The sequence below is a fragment of the Oncorhynchus masou genome, chromosome 20 (genome assembly GCF_036934945.1).
Source record: "Oncorhynchus masou masou isolate Uvic2021 chromosome 20, UVic_Omas_1.1, whole genome shotgun sequence".
NCBI classification, from domain to species: domain Eukaryota; kingdom Metazoa; phylum Chordata; class Actinopteri; order Salmoniformes; family Salmonidae; genus Oncorhynchus; species Oncorhynchus masou.
This window is the reverse complement of record NC_088231.1, coordinates 19,492,631-19,510,744: the sequence shown is the minus strand read 5'-3', so window position 1 is coordinate 19,510,744 and position 18,114 is coordinate 19,492,631. Positions and strand designations below refer to the sequence as shown.

The window sequence follows — 18,114 nt, the reverse complement described above, 5'->3', positions numbered from 1 at the left end:
TTGTGTCTAATGTCCTGACCTCATGTTGTGTCTAATGTACTGACCTCATGTTGTGTCTAATGTACTGACCTCATGTTGTGTCTAATATCCTGACCTCATGTTGTATCTACTATACTGACCTCATGTTGTGTCTAATATACTGACCTCATGTTGTGTCTACTATACTGACCTCATGTTGTGTCTAATATCCTGACCTCATGTTGTATCTACTATACTGACCTCATGTTGTGTCTAATATACTGACCTCATGTTGTGTCTAATGTACTGACCTCATGTTGTGTCTAATGTCCTGACCTCATGTTGTGTCTAATATCCTGACCTCATGTTGTGTCTAATGTACTGACCTCATGTTGTGTCTAATGTCCTGACCTCATGTTGTGTCTAATGTCCTGTCCTCATGTTGTGTTTAATTTTCTGACCTCATGTTGTGTCTAATGTACTGACTTCATGTTGTGTCTAATGTACTGACCTCATGTTGTGTCTAATGTCCTGACCTCATGTTGTGTCTAATGTACTGACCTCATGTTGTGTCTAATGTCCTGACCTCATGTTGTGTCTAATATCCTGACCTCATGTTGTGTCTAATGTACTGACCTCATGTTGTGTCTAATGTCCTGACCTCATGTTGTGTCTAATGTCCTGACCTCATGTTGTGTCTAATGTCCTGACCTCATGTTGTGTCTAATGTACTGACCTCGTGTTGTGTCTAATGTACCCACCTCATATTGTGTCTAATGTACTGACCTCATGTTGTGTCTAATGTGCTGACCTCATGTTGTGTCTAATGTCCTGACCTCATGTTGTGTCTAATATCCTGACCTCATGTTGTGTCTAATGTCCTGACCTCATGTTGTGTCTAATGTCCTGACCTCATGTTGTGTCTAATGTACTGACCTCATGTTGTGTCTAATGTACTGACCTCATGTTGTGTCTAATGTACTGACCTCATGTTGTGTCTAATGTACTGACCTCATGTTGTGTCTAATGTCCTGACATCATGTTGTGTCTAATATCCTGACCTCATGTTGTGTCTAATGTACTGACCTCATGTTGTGTCTAATGTCCTGACCTCATGTTGTGTCTAATGTCCTGTCCTCATGTTGTGTCTAATGTACTGACCTCATGTTGTGTCTAATGTACTGACCTCATGTTGTGTCTAATGTCCTGACCTCATGTTGTGTCTAATGTCCTGTCCTCATGTTGTGTCTAATGTACTGACCTCATGTTGTGTCTAATGTACTGACCTCATGTTGTGTCTAATGTCCTGACCTCATGTTGTGTCTAATGTACTGACCTCATGTTGTGTCTAATGTCCTGACCTCATGTTGTGTCTAATATCCTGACCTCATGTTGTGTCTAATGTACTGACCTCATGTTGTGTCTAATGTCCTGACCTCATGTTGTGTCTAATGTCCTGTCCTCATGTTGTGTCTAATGTACTGACCTCATGTTGTGTCTAATGTACTGACCTCATGTTGTGTCTAATGTCCTGACCTCATGTTGTGTCTAATATACTGACCTCATGTTGTGTCTAATGTACTGACCTCATGTTGTGTCTAATGTCCTGACCTCATGTTGTGTCTAATATCCTGACCTCATGTTGTGTCTAATGTACTGACCTCATGTTGTGTCTAATGTCCTGACCTCATGTTGTGTCTAATGTCCTGTCCTCATGTTGTGTTTAATTTTCTGACCTCATGTTGTGTCTAATGTACTGACTTCATGTTGTGTCTAATGTACTGACCTCATGTTGTGTCTAATGTCCTGACCTCATGTTGTGTCTAATGTACTGACCTCATGTTGTGTCTAATATCCTGACCTCATGTTGTGTCTAATGTACTGACCTCATGTTGTGTCTAATGTCCTGACCTCATGTTGTGTCTAATGTCCTGACCTCATGTTGTGTCTAATGTCCTGACCTCATGTTGTGTCTAATGTACTGACCTCGTGTTGTGTCTAATGTACCCACCTCATATTGTGTCTAATGTACTGACCTCATGTTGTGTCTAATGTACTGACCTCATGTTGTGTCTAATGTCCTGACCTCATGTTGTGTCTAATATCCTGACCTCATGTTGTGTCTAATGTCCTGACCTCATGTTGTGTCTAATGTCCTGACCTCATGTTGTGTCTAATGTACTGACCTCATGTTGTGTCTAATGTACTGACCTCATGTTGTGTCTAATGTACTGACCTCATGTTGTGTCTAATGTACTGACCTCATGTTGTGTCTAATGTCCTGACATCATGTTGTGTCTAATATCCTGACCTCATGTTGTGTCTAATGTACTGACCTCATGTTGTGTCTAATGTCCTGACCTCATGTTGTGTCTAATGTCCTGTCCTCATGTTGTGTCTAATGTACTGACCTCATGTTGTGTCTAATGTACTGACCTCATGTTGTGTCTAATGTCCTGACCTCATGTTGTGTCTAATGTCCTGTCCTCATGTTGTGTCTAATGTACTGACCTCATGTTGTGTCTAATGTACTGACCTCATGTTGTGTCTAATGTACTGACCTCATGTTGTGTCTAATGTCCTGACCTCATGTTGTGTCTAATGTACTGACCTCATGTTGTGTCTAATGTCCTGACCTCATGTTGTGTCTAATATCCTGACCTCATGTTGTGTCTAATGTACTGACCTCATGTTGTGTCTAATGTCCCGACCTCATGTTGTGTCTAATGTCCTGTCCTCATGTTGTGTCTAATGTACTGACCTCATGTTGTGTCTAATGTACTGACCTCATGTTGTGTCTAATGTCCTGACCTCATGTTGTGTCTAATGTCCTGACCTCATGTTGTGTCTAATGTACTGACCTCATGTTGTGTCTAATGTCCTGACCTCATGTTGTGTCTAATGTCCTGACCTCATGTTGTGTCTAATGTACTGACCTCGTGTTGTGTCTAATGTACTGACCTCATGTTGTGTCTAATGTCCTGACCTCATGTTGTGTCTAATGTCCTGTCCTCATGTTGTGTCTAATGTACTGACCTCATGTTGTGTCTAATGTACTGACCTCATGTTGTGTCTAATGTACTGACCTCATGTTGTGTCTAATGTACTGACCTCATGTTGTGTCTAATGTACTGACCTCATGTTGTGTCTAATGTCCTGACCTCATGTTGTGTCTAATGTACTGACCTCATGTTGTGTCTAATGTCCTGACCTCATGTTGTGTCTAATATCCTGACCTCATGTTGTGTCTAATGTACTGACCTCATGTTGTGTCTAATGTCCTGACCTCATGTTGTGTCTAATGTCCTGTCCTCATGTTGTGTCTAATGTACTGACCTCATGTTGTGTCTAATGTACTGACCTCATATTGTGTCTAATGTCCTGACCTCATGTTGTGTCTAATGTACTGACCTCATGTTGTGTCTAATGTACTGACCTCATGTTGTATCTACTATACTGACCTCATGTTGTATCTACTATACTGACCTCATGTTGTGTCTAATGTCCTGACCTCATATTGTGTCTAATGTCCTGACCTCATGTTGTGTCTAATGTCCTGACCTCATATTGTGTCTAATGTCCTGACCTCATGTTGTGTCTAATGTCCTGACCTCATGTTGTATCTACTATACTGACCTCATGTTGTGTCTAATGTACTGACCTCATGTTGTGTGTAATGTCCTGGAAATCTGCCAGAATATATGCAGTTAGGATGACCACGTGTTTCACAATTTTTCCTGTTCTGCCAAGTATTCAAAATGTAATGATTACTTTAGTTTTTTTCCACCTTTATTTAACCAGGTGGCCAGTTGAGAACAAGTTCTCATTTACAACTGCAACCTGGCCAAGATAAAGCAAAGCAGTACGACACAAACAACACAGAGTTGCATGTGGGATAAACAAATGTACAGTCAATAACACAATAGAAATACATACAGTATGTGTAAATGTAGTAAGATTAGGGAGGTAAGGCAATAAAAAGTCCAGAGTGGCGAAATAATTACAATTTAGCATTAACACTGGAGTGATAGATGTGCAGAAGATGAATGTGCAAGTTGTCAGGGAAAATGTATATAACAAAAAGTATTGAAGTGAATGTATGTGTCACAGTATGTTGTCGTGGTGATGTTCAACCACTTTCTCACAAATCCAGTGAAGATTCTCACTCACATGTTTCTGTGTTCTCTCAGCATAGTCCTCCTCTCCAGCAGGACCCAGATTATTGCATTTGGATAGATACCTGTACCTAGATGGTTAACTACACAGAGAACCAGTGAGTCAGACACTGTGGAAACATGCTTGATAAGTACCGTGCTTTCAGAAAATATTCACACCCCTTGAATTATTCCACATTTTGTCTGAATTAAAAATGGATTAAATTGATTATTTGTCTCCCCCATGTACACACAAATCCCCATCATAGCAAATTGAAAACATGTTTTAAAAATATTTGCACATTTATTGAAAATGAAATGCAAAAAATAAGTGTTTATACCCCTGAGTCAATACTTTGTAGAAGCAACTTTGGCAGCGATTACAGCTGTGAGTCTTCCTGTGGAAGTCTCTAAGAGCTTTCTACACATAGATTGTGCAATATTTGCCCATTTTTTAAGATTTATTTTTAAATTCAAGCTCTGTCAAGTTGATTGTTGATCATTGCTAAACAGCTATTTTCAAGTCTTTCCATAGATTATCAAGCCAATTTAAGTCAAAACTGTAACAAGGCCACTCAGGAACATTCAGTGTTGTCTTGGTCAAACTGTGTTTTAGCTTATTGTCCTGCTGAAAGGTGGTCTTCCTTCCTCAGTAAATGGTCTCTCTCATTCTATTAACTGGTATCCGTTCCTCAGTAACTGGTCTCTCTCCCTCAGTAACTGATCTCTCCCTCAGTAACTGATCTCTCTCCCTCAGTAACTGATCTCTCCCTCAGTAACTAATCTCTCTCCCTCAGTAACTGATCTCTCCCTCAGTAACTGGTCTCTCTCCCTCAGTAACTGGTCTCTCTCCCTCAGTAACTGGTCTCTCTCCCTCAGTAACTGATCTCTCCCTCAGTAACTGATCTCTCTCCCTCAGTAACTGATCTCTCCCTCAGTAACTGGTCTCTCTCCCTCAGTAACTGGTCTCTCTCCCTCAGTAACTGGTCTCTCTCCTTCAGTAATAGGTCTCTCTGCCTCAGTAACTATGGCCTATTTATTGCCTTACCACCTCACGCCATTTCCACACACTGTATATGGACTTTCTTTTTTCTATTGTGTTATTGACTGTACGCCTGTTTATTCCATGTGTAACTATGTGTTGTTGTTTTTGTCCCTCTGCTTTGCTTTATCTTGTCCAGGTCACAGTTGTTAATGAGAACATGTTCTCAACTAGCTTACCTGGTTAAATACAGGTGAATATTTTTTTTAAATAAAAAAAATGGTCTCTCTTCTTCAGTAACTGGTCTCTCTGCCTCAGTAAATGGTCTCTCTGCCTCTGTACCTTGACTCTCTCCCTCAGTAACTTGTCTCTCTGCCTCAGTAACTGGTCTCTCTCACTTTAATTGCTCTCTGTCCCTCAGTAACTGGTCTCTCTCACTCTTAAACTGGATTCTGTTCCTCAGTAACTAGCCTCTCTCCCTCAGCAACTGGCCTCTCTAGCTCAGTAACTGGTCTCTCTCCCTCAGTAACTGGTCTCTCTCCCTTAGTAAATGGTATCTCTGCTTCAGTAACGGTTCTCTCTCCATCTGTTCGGGTCTCTCTACGTCAGTAACTGGTGTCTCTCCCTCTGTAACTGGTCTCTCTCCCTCTGTACCTTGTCTCTCTCCCTCTGTACCTTGTCTCTCTCCCTCTGTAACTGGTCTCTCTCCCTCTGTACCTTGTCTCTCTCCCTCTGTACCTTGTCTCTCTCCCTCTGTAACTGGTCTCTCTCCCTCTGTACCTTGTCTCTCTCCCTCTGTACCTGGTCTCTCTCCTTCTGTAACTGGTTTCTCTCCTTCAGTAACTGGTCTCTCTCTTTCAGTAACTTGTCTCTCTACCTCTGTAACTGGTCTCTTTCCTTCTGTAACTGGTCTCTTTCCTTCTGTAACTGGTCTATGTCCCTCAGTAACTGGTCTCTCTCCCTCGGTAACTGGTCTCTCTCCCTCTGTAACTGGTCTCTCTCCGTCTGTAACTGGTCTATGTCCCTTAGTAACTGGTCTCTCTCACTCTTTTACTGGTGTCTGATCCTTATTAACTGTTCTCCCTCACTCTTTAAATGGTCTCTGTCCTTCAGTAACAGCTCTCTCTCACTCAGTTACTGGTCTCTCTCCCTCAGTAACTGGTCTCTCTCCCTCAGTAACTGGTGGCCAAATGGCATCCTATTTCCCTATGTAGTGCACTACATAGAGAATAGGGTGCCATTTAGGACACACAGGTCTGTTTCTTATTGGTGGATAGAGCCGTGACACATCCTGTCACTTGCTGTGGTTCACAGACAGAACAGAGAGGGAGAGGGTGGAGACCCCATTAGACACCATGATGAGTGTGTAGCAGACAGGTCCTCTGGTGCTTGGTGTTGCCATTGGTCACCTACAATTTGTCCCTTGTACAGTGAAGGTTGTGAGTCATTCTCACATTTCATTAGCATTGTTTTTGTTTGTGTGTGTGTGTTCCCTCTACGTATTCAATCTCATTCAATCAGGAAGCTGGTATACCTTGTTAAAGACAACTGTTCCCTTTTTTATTCAAAAGTGACTGTTATTCATATCAGTAAAGTGATAAGCATTGGTTAATAATTGGTCCCAATTTTAAATAAATCACATGACATGTTTCTAATAAAAATAAAGAAGAATCATTTTCTAGAGTACAGTACGTCTACATACTCTCCTCTAAATCTAAACACAACAATTAATTGTCTTATTTTTCTATCTTTCTCTTTAGTTTCTTCTTCATTCGTTATGGCTCTCTGACACTAAGACTTTATCTCCTCTCCTCCTTTCAACCCTATTAGAGGAGAGGGACCAAGGTCAGTCCCCTGGGATTCTGTTCTTCAATGTGTTTTGAGACAGTCTGTCATACCACTATTTCACTTCTATGGTTAGTTCATCTCTCACTTTAACCACTAGGTGGAATCATCACCTAACCATTCAGGACCTTATCCAACCATTAGAGGGAGAGAGAGAGAAAGGGGGAGAGAGAGAAAGGGGGGAGAGAGAAAGGGGGAGAGAGAGAAAGGGGGAGAGAGAAAGACTGTTACTGTGGGTTATTGTTACACCTCTTTCTCACAGATCCAGTTGAGATTTGTGCCACATTTGTCATCATTCCATGTCTTTACAGGGTCATCTTGTCCATTGTAAACCTCAATTGTCCTGTCCTCCAGTAACTAAACAACACAGAGAACCACACAGTCAGACACTGTGGTACAAACATCCTTCTCAATTATACACATAGTCTTGTGTTTTTACAGTTTTAAAGAAACACTGTAAGATGATCATAAAATTAGCAAGAATGGGCCATCAACACATTTAGTTTACCTTTTCATATGTAAATATTACCTGGTTTCTAAAATACATCTATAGTTCTCAATGAATGACATTAATGAGTCGAAACACATATTTATGAACATGATTGGAAGCAAAATATATTTGTTTTTTGTCTCCAATTTACCTGGTAAAATGGTAAATCTCTCACCTTGTGATCAGTGATGTTCCGTCCACCCACTTCCAGGGCCCCTCAGTAACAGAGTCAGTCAGACCAATCCAGGCTCTCATGTGGAGGTTGAAGACAAATGTCTGTTGTCGAGAAAGATAAAGCTTATGTCACAATTGGTATATTTATAAAATAATGCACACATATTACTGTACTGATGAAAAGTATACTTGTTCCACCTCTCTCTCTCTCCTCTCTCCTCTCTCCTCTCTCTCAGCAAAGGTGAAAACATTGAGACACTTAGCCATTATCTCTATACTCATAAACCCATTGATATATAGTTATTGTTGATTTTACTTCTAATTTATCAGTTTATATCTCAAAAAGCTTTGACTGAACATGGCCTTTTAGTCAGGTTGTTGTATCTGGTCTGTAGCTGGTCTCTTCATTCAGGTGGTTGTATCTGGTCTGTAGCTGGTCTCTCTCTTCAGTCAGGTTGTTGTATCTGGTCTGTAGCTGGTCTCTCTCTTTAGTCATGTTGTTGTATTTGGTCTGTAGCTGGTCTCTCTCTGCACTTGTGTTGGTGTTATTAAGGGAAAACTCTGTGACAAGTTGTTCCCTTTACCCTCAGAATCTGTGATTTCTCTGTTTTCAAACAAAATATAAACACATAGTTACTAGGTAAAACACAAGTTAAATAGGCTTTGTAACCTGTACTTCTTACAACTATGTGATAAGCCATGAACTTAGACACAAACTCACAGTAGACCGACAGGCCTATGATCCCAGCCAGTAGAACACACAGCAGCCTCAGAAACACTGCAGCAACTAGGAAGGGTCTCTTCCCTGAGCTATCAGGCTCTGTGGACACACATAATATATTGTTATGTTTTGTGAGTGTGTGTGTGTGTGTTTTACCAGAGTTCCGGTCTCCTCGACCATTATTAGGAGCAGTGTCTGCTGTCTCTTTTCTCTTGGTGCTGGTCTCACCGTCTCTCAGGGTGTCTGCACTGGCATAAATATCCACAATCCTCTCCTCCATCTCTCCTCTGTCAAACTTGACCTTCTTGTTCATATCTGGTTCAGTATAGATGACCTTTGACATATTTAATAATGCCTGGGTCTTTCTTTCTATGTCGGTCTACTGCAGGGGCGAAACCTGATGTCAACTTTGGATTGGACAATTACATTACATTTTCTCAAGAGCAATTCCTGAGGGGGGGGGGGGGCAATTCCTGCTGTAACGCATAGCCTATGTTGTAATATGTTATATTATATATTTTGAGGAACCATAATTGATAATTGATACGTACAGTAGTTAACTGAATGGTTGTCCCAACTTGTTCAAATGTTTAAATCATTATAATACTACAACTAATAATAGTTATAGCAGTGTTCCTTATCAGTCCAGTATGTATGCAGGTATTTGTATTTACAACCAGCAATACCAAGAATGGCCAGTAGGTGACAATGGTACATTGTGTATGGGTGCAGTTTTCGTAAAATACTATGAACATGGTGTGATCTCATCTAAAATAATCTCCATTGAGAAGCATCACAAAGTTGGTCTCCGTATTGAATTTACCTTTTTATTTGACTTTTTCTGATACATTTATATAGTCATTAAATATGTGCCACTGGACTGAGTCTACTACAATAGAACAAAAAGCTCAAAATAAGTACAGCTGTAAAAGCAAAATAACTACTTCAATGAATAACCCAAATAAATCAACCAAAATGTCCTTCAAAAATACATATTTATTGTTCAGTCAGTGTCTCAACCCTTCAAACAGCAGCTATGGACAAGTATGTGACACAATGTATGCAATTTTAAATAAAATAACATAATATAAATAATTAGTAAGTGTACTGTCATGTACTAAAAACTGAAAACTGCTAAACAAAAGCACAAATATCACACTATACAGCAGGGGTTCACAAACAGGGGTCAATGGACCCCTAGGGGTCCCTGGTGTCATTGTAAAGGGTCATTGTAAAAAAGTGTAATGAACGTATTCAGCACCACAAGAATTACAGTAACTTTATATGTAATATGTAAGTGGTGGGGGTCCCTGAGGACCACTCAAAACCTTGCCCACCTTGCCTCAAAATATGCAGGGGTTCCAGTACCCCAAAAATGTTGAGAACCACTGCTATACACACTACTGAACAAAAGAAACAAACATATGTTTGTAGGTTTCAAAGGATCCAACAAATTGCTGGCAGATATTTTCCCTCGAGACTATCCAGCCTGTCTTTATGTACATTACAGACAACTACGCCGTTCAGTCTCTCTTGGCCCCTGCTGGCCCGTACTCAAGTCTTTAACCTGGGGAGTGCACTGAAACTCCTCTCAGCCTCACATGAAGACACTGGTACCACAAACAGAATTCTGTTCAGCACCTCAACTTGGTCAACCAATCAGCACCTCCACTGGAAGCCTCCTGAGGACCTCTGCTGCCTCTCCACTGCTGCTACAGGGGTATTTGTTGCAAAGAGGGGGATCTGCAATGAAAGATCATCTATGTTCAGCTCAGGGTACTGATCTAAAGACTCATCCAACTCCCCTTGTGAGAAGCACTCTTTCCAACTTTTGCAGGATGTTTAAACTGTCCTGTTCAAAACGGTCGTCAAACTGAACCTCCACACCGTCCAACACTTAAAAAAATACTGCCCTATAGTGATCCACTGCTTTGCCAGCAAATTGTCTCTAGTGTGTCTCAATGGACTCAATGGAGTCAATCAATGTTGTTGCTTTCTCATACAGTGCAAGGTAGCTATGGTCATTTCTGCTGTTTACCCCACGCGCTGGATAACTGGACACTGATTGGATTTAGCTGGTGTGCTGTTACAGTTACAAAGTGGTGGTGGGTTTGGCTGTTTTGATGTGCTGTGAATTATTCAATGGCTTTTCCACCAGTTCCTAAATCCTGCACTAATGAAGGCAGCATCGGCTCTTTGGCCAAAAGATGGCTGGCTTGAAAACCCTTGGCTACAGTGAAAACACAACACTCCTTTCATTGATGGATTATAATGTAGCCAGGGGAAATCGCAAAACCATCTCTCTTGAAACCTCAACACTCTGTTGGCAAGAGTTTGCGGTTCTAGAAATTGTGCGTGTGGCTGATATGGTTTTGTGCCATCACTGAGGTAACTGGACAATGGCGTGCCACTGTCCCTTATACTGGTGCTGCTGGTAACAAGGTTGACCACTGGTCCTGCCGTGGCTGTGATACTGTCCTCTGAAGTCTCTCTCCGTGGCTCTTTCCATTTCACCACCGTCACTGACTCACAGTCTGCCTCCTAGAAAATAAATAAGGTGTATGCCACACACCTAACTACTGGTACACAAAACTACAAAATTAATCACAACCGCAATACCATTGCCTTTAAAACCTCTATTTTTATTTTTGGAAAAATGACGTTCCCAAAGTAAAAGGCCTATTTCTCAGGGCCAGAAGCTAGAATATGCATATAATTGACAGCTTAGGTTATAAAACACTCTATAGTTTCCAAAACTGTAAAAATATTGTCTGTGAGTAGAACAGAACTGATATTGCAGGCGAAAGCCTGAGAAAAATCCAATCAGGAAGTGACTCTGTTTTGAAACCTCTGTGTTCCTATGCATCCCTATTGACCATTGAAAGGGATATTTTCGTGACCGCTATTTCCGGTGGATTTCTGGGCATAACGCATGAAACTAACGGAGGTATTTGGATATAAAAAATACCTTTATGGAACAAAATGAACATTTGCTGTCGAACTGAGAGTCTTGTGAGTGAAAACATCCGAAGATCATCAAAGGTAAACGGTTAATTTGATTGCTTTTCTGATTTTCGTGACCAAGGTTCCTAATGCTAAGTGGACATAATGCTATGCTAGGGTATCGATAAACTTACACAAACGCTTGTCTTGCTTTCGCTATAAAGCATCATTTCAAAATCTGAGACCACAGGGTGATTAACAAAAGGCTAAGCTGTGTTTCAAAATATTTCACTTGTGATTTCATGAATATGAATATTTTCTAGTAATATTTTTTGACTGTTGCGCTATGCTACTCAGCGGTTGCTTATGACAATTCTCCCGGATCCGGAAGGGGTAGTTCTAAGATGTTAAATCTTAGTTCAGTCAACAGTGTAAGTTGAGAGTGGGGGTATCCATGGCATTTTACAATTATGTCCCAATTTTACAAGTCTAAAAAAGAGTGAACATTTCATGTTGCCAAACAAAGACTCAACAAACCTACCTGAGACTCCCTGTCTCTGCCAGTCTGTCCCTGCCCATCTGTCCCCAGCTCTACTGTTTGTGTGCCATCTGTAGCCTGCTCTGCCTAATGACATCATTGTGAAACATTCCCATTATCATTTCGCTTCTTTCTTATAAACATTTTATCAACAAGTCTGAGATATTAGGCTAGTAGGGGGTTCTTACTTTGCGTTATGGTTTCTCTCGATGTCCGTCTTTTTTCTGCCATTTTTCTACCAGGCTGGCTGGCTACACACACACACAGTGTGCAGGTTATTTACATAGGAGATGGGCTTCTATCATCTTCTATCAATCTAGATGTTCTTCTATCATCATCTTCTATCATTCTAGTTGGGCTTCGATCTAAAAGGAAGCTAGCTAGTCAGCTGGCAAATGTGAAACGGATTGCAGTGACAAGGGTTGACAGCTGTATGAGTTCACCATTTACACAACGTATGCTGCAACGTTTTGTACTTAATATAGTTTATGTTTTATATTGGCTGGCTTCCAACAATAGCTGAACTTGCAGAGCTAGCAAGCACCAATTCCATTTCTGTGGTGTTTGCTATAATCTTTGCTATCGTCAGTTTACTCCAAGATCGGCACACAGGTGCTTCCAAGTCCCCTAGCGACAATTTACCTTTTGCAACCAGACCATTAAAGATATTTAAGACAATGGTAGAAGAGAGTGTAGTTCTGTTCAGTTGGGAGTTCAGTTTATCGCTAACCTTATCACAGGGACTTCGAAGCACTACAGCTGCATGCTGATCTTGGAATAAACTGATGTTAGCAAAGATTCCATCTTTGACGACACCACATAAATGTAATAGGTACTAGCTAGCTTGTTAGCTATTTGTTTTTTTTTAGTTTGCGCGCTAGCTCTGCAAATGTAGCTATTGTGTGTGTGTGAACCCTGCCAACATAAAACAAAATCGCTATGGTGAGATTGACTGGATTAGTTACGTGCATTGAGAGCCTTTCAGACGGTAGCCATGAACCCTATGTTACTTTGCCAGCTAAGGAACAGTACATTGCATTGCTAGCTTCTCTCATTGACTCATATTCAAATAGCTGCAAAAACTGGTTGATGTTACTGTAGCTAGCTGGCAATCATCAGCTAACCGCTAGCTAACATAGAGAGTGATCTGTAAGTTAATGCAGCGAAAATGAAGACTGGTGACGGTTATAAATGTGTTTTCTTGTATTGAGTGGGAGAAGTAAAGAAATGTGTAACATATCCTTTGTTTGAACTACTTACTGGAGGTCAGCCACCAAAAATAGACTGTCAGATTCCTACACATGCACAGTAACTGCATCATGTTACACTGATAGGGTGTGGGAGCCTGTGGATTAAACCATTGTGTGGCAAAGGGCGAGGTGTGACAATCTTTTGAAACTTAAAAACACGCTATTAAGTGTCTATGATCAGCACTTTCATTGCGTATTATTAATATTATTGATGTTCCATAGTTATGTTTACATTGATATATTGGGGGGGGGGAATCATATTTTTCCAAGGATGGGGAGTCGTGTCCCCCCCAACTCTACATTAAGTCTCTTTTCCTAGAATTAATGTGGTGGTCTTCCAACATGGCCGCCTGGAGGCGTCGTACGTCAACTGCAGGCCCTCTATACGTTAAGTCTCTGCTTCTAGTGATATCTCTGTCTCTGAGTCATCAGTGTGTCTCTGTGTGACTGCTGTAGCTGTTAACTCTATGGAAGTAACAACTAAATTTCACAGGAAGTTGTGGCTATGATAATACAAAAATGTTTACAAGTTTGAAAACTTGCGTGTGTAGTTGTGTGAGTGTGAGACATTGTTACAGTGGTTATTGTTAAACCATTTTCTGCGGAACAATATAAATTATTCCATGTCTCTACATAGTCATCTTGTCAAGAGTACATCTCTACACAGTCCTCCTGCCCAGGGAATGGGACTTGCTATTTGTGATGATGGACAGGACACTATCATACCAGAAATATATAGATCATAGAGGGGAAGTGGAGAACAAAGACTAGCTGTTAACATATATTACATATCATATGTAACAGCCCCAAGATAATTCAGGGCGTTTCCAAAACTCCTTCTTCCTTTCACCTTTCTGCTAATTTGGACCCTCTGTTTACTCCCAAATATACATCAACATGTTCAGGAGGTCCAGGACTACAAACATGGGTCATTAGAATGTCCAGACAATAGATTTGACACTACAAACTGTTCCAAGTGGATATTGAGGATGGGAAGGCTAAACCAGTGAGGATGAGATTTTGAGTGACATCTGTTTGAACGACTGAAAATATCCACTTCACTCTTTAGGGACCCTTATAAGGGAACATCAGTCAAATATGAGCATTTGATATTGTATGTGACTTGACAACAAAGACTGACGGTCAAAGATGACCGTATCTTTGATATCTCTACTACACTCATTGATTGGTGATACAGTCAACTCAATACAGTGTATGTAATGGTGGTTTGGTACTGTTGAGAATGTTGGACCAGGCCTAAATTGGAGCATGTAAATATCTGCAGAATACATTTGAATTGAAAATTTTTTGTATGCACAAAGTCAAATGTACTAACTTCCTGTTGACTCTGATGATATGTCAAACATAACTACTGGTACACAGGAAGCTACAAACAGGAAATAAGTAGAACTTTTATTAATATGATACAACAAACTAATACAACAATAGGTGCATTTGAATGCGTATGTGTACCTGCATGTATGTGTGTGTGCGTGTGTGTGTGAAAATGTGTGTAAGTGTGAAAGAGAGAGAGAGAGTGTGTGTGTGTGTGTGTGTGTGTGTGTGTGTGTGTGTGTGTGTGTGTGTGTGTGTGTGTGTGTGTGTGTGTGTGTGTGTGTGTGTGTGTGTGTGTGAGTGAGTGTGTGTGTGTGTGTGTGTGTGTGTGTGTGTGTGTGTGTGTGTGTGTGTGTGTGTGTGTGTGTGTGTGTGTGTGTGTGTGTGTGTGTGTGTGTGTGTGTGTGTGTGTGTGTGTGTGAGAGAGAGAGAGAGAGAGAGAGAGAGAGAGAGAGAGAGAGAGAGAGAGAGAATGAAGAATAAAGTTGTGTACACTATAAACTGCTGTATGTGTTACAGTACGTTGTAATGGTGATGTTAAAACACTTTCTCACAAATCCAGTTGAGTTTCCTGTCACATGACATGTCATTCCATGCCTTAAGTGGAGTCCAATCTGTATGTATCTCAACACAGTCCTCCTCCCCAGTAGGATCTTTACTATCAGGCTGATTGTCATTCCAGTACCTACAGGGTTAAAAACCGTCAGATATCATGGTTAATACCAGTACCTACAGGGTTAACAACAGTCAGATATCATGGTTAATACCAGTACCTACAGGGTTAACAACAGTCAGATATCATGGTTAATACCAGTATCTACAGGGTTAACAACAGTCAGATATCATGGTTAATACCAGTACCTACAGGGTTAACAACAGTCAGATATCATGGTTAATACCAGTACCTACAGGGTTAATAACAGTCAGATGTCATGGATAATACCAGTACCTACAGGGTTAAAAACAGTAAGATATCATGGTTAATACCAGTACCTACAGGGTTAATAACAGTCAGATGTCATGGATAATACCAGTACCTACAGGGTTAACAACAGTCAGATATCATGGTTAATACCAGTACCTACAGGGTTAACAACAGTCAAATATCATGGTTAATACCTGTACCTACAGGGTTAACAACAGTCAGATATCATGGTTAATACCAGTACCTACAGGGTTAACAACAGTCAGATATCATGGTTAATACCAGTACCTACAGGGTTAACAACAGTCAGATATCATGGTTAATACCAGTACCTACAGGGTTAAAAACAGTCAGATATCATGGTTAATACCAGTACCTACAGGGTTAACAACAGTCAGATATCATGGTTAATACCAGTACCTACAGGGTTAACAACAGTCAGATATCATGGTTAATACCAGTACCTACAGGGTTAAAAACAGTCAGATATCATGGTTAATACCAGTACCTACAGGGTTAACAACAGTCAGATATCATGGTTAATACCAGTACCTACAGGGTTAACAACAGTCAGATATCATGGTTAATACCAGTACCTACAGGGTTAAAAACAGTCAGATATCATGGTTAATACCAGTACCTATAGGGTTAACAACAGTCAGATATCATGGTTAATACCAGTACCTACAGGGTTAAAACAGTCAGATATCATGGTTAATACCAGTACCTACAAGGTTAAAAACAGTCAGATATCATGGTTAATACCAGTACCTACAAGGTTAAAAACAGTCAGATATCATGGTTAATACCAGTACCTATAGGGTTAACAACAATAAGACATCACAGTTACATCATCATAATACTAAATAATATGTAGACATTTATTCATCTTATAGTTAACTGCGATCATCAATGTCAGTAACCTGTATAGAAACATGTTGAATGGAGCCTTATTGACAGATTAGTTATCATCTCTCACCTTGTGGTCAGTGGGTTGCCGTCCACCCATTTCCAGGTCCCCTCCTTAACAGAGTCAGTCAGACCAATCCAGACTCTCTTCTTGAGGTTGAAGAGAAAAGTCTGTTGTTGAGAAAGATAAATGAACAGACGTTTATGTTTGATCATATTTACCCCTTGCACACCCATCCCCACTCCCTCTCCCTCTTTCTCTCACCTGTTCCTTATCACTGTTTATCATCACCAGGTCTGCTCCTCTCTTCAGACAGTCCTGTCTGCTCTCCTTCCAGGTTTTAGACTCAGTAGACAGGAAGTACCAACTGGATTCAAACTTCTGCCAGCCTTCAGGACAGGTTTGAAAATATTGATGAAAATATGAATTTCCTTCAATTTATCACACTGGACACTTAATGAGACTCATGATCAGTTGTGTGGGATTAATGATAATTAATTACTGTAGGTTTACTCACTGAGATTGGTAAGCCTCCAGTTAAGAAAATCTCTCTCAGTCTGTAGCTGGTCTCTCTCTTTAGTCATGGTGTTGTAACTGGTCTGTAGCTGGTCTCTCTCTGTAGTCATGGCGCTGTAACTGGTCTGTATCTGGTCTCTCCCTTTAGTCAGGGTGTTGTAACTGGTCTGTATCTGGTCTCTCTCTTTAGTCATGGTGTTGTAACTGGTCTGTAGGTTGTCTCTCTCTTTAGTCATGGTGTTGTAACTGGTCTGTAGCTGGTCTCTCTCTTTAGTCAGGGCGCTGTAACTGGTCTGTATCTGGTCTCTCCCTTTAGTCAGGGTGTTGTAACTGGTCTGTATCTGGTCTCTCTCTTTAGTCAGATTGTTGTTGCTGGCCTGTAGCTGTTCTATCTCTGCAGATGAGTTGGTCTTATAGGCTAAGAAGCTCCTAGAGACCCCATCATCTGTTATAACAACAACAAAGTGTATCAATAAAATTGATAATCTGGTGAATTGTAGGAACTATAACTTCAGACTTACAGTAGACAGACAGGCCTATGATCCCAGCCAGTAGAACACAGAGCAGCCCCAGACACACTGCAGCAACTAGGAAGGGTCTCTTCCCTGAGCTATCAGGCTCTGTGGACACAGGTACTGTACATAGCATCACTGAGACACAATCACACTTTTAGTGTTTTTTTCACCCTTTTCTCTTCCTGTTGAGGGGGACTTCTTGTTAAAGATACAGCTTCTCACATTAACAGGAAATACAGTGACCAGTTAGTTATCTCCTAGCCTTGCAAATGTTAGCCAGCTAGCTAATGTTAGTAGAATTCATGCATATTCATATGTTTAGCAAATTCCTAACATATTCTACGTTTGCATATTCGTAACATATACAAAATGTATTTTGTAACATATACAAAAGGTAAATCGTAACATCATTGAAATTGTCATTTGTAACATACAAAATGGATTATGGACATCCACAAATTGATACATATCATATGAAACCTATGATATTACACTAAATGGAGTGACTCGGATTTACGTACATAATAATAAAAATGCAATGAGACCATGTTGGAAATACACATTGGCGATTTGCATTGGATTTTATGAACATCAAAATGAATGTTTCAGCAGTTAGTAAATATCTTAAAATACAGAGCATCAAACATTTCAGATCATTTAACCTCTAGTCTTCATAAAGAATAACGTTTCATTTAGAAGATGTAGTATTTAGCGTTTCATGTATTCAATTCCACAAGTATATCAATTCCAAAGCTTTCCGTTGTGAAGTAAGACCTATATTTGGAAGACACGTTGTATTCCGTTTTTGAATATGTAATAATCTGTTTGTTACAGTTTATTTTACTGTTGACTTTTGAA

The 18,114-nt window shown here is 40.4% G+C and overlaps 1 protein-coding gene across 1 annotated transcript; it reads right to left on the bottom strand.

The window, feature by feature from the left end:
• Positions 1–14,447: 14,447 nt before the first annotated feature.
• LOC135507137 (CD209 antigen-like protein E) lies at positions 14,448–17,418 on the bottom strand. Its single transcript, XM_064926712.1, has 5 exons — positions 17,263–17,418; positions 16,743–17,186; positions 16,490–16,614; positions 16,295–16,395; positions 14,448–15,075 (listed from the first exon to the last, which is right to left on the bottom strand). Exons 1-5 carry the CDS (start codon positions 17,387–17,389, stop codon positions 14,928–14,930), a joined length of 945 nt encoding a protein of 314 aa, XP_064782784.1. The 5' UTR covers positions 17,390–17,418; the 3' UTR covers positions 14,448–14,927.
• Positions 17,419–18,114: the final 696 nt, after the last annotated feature.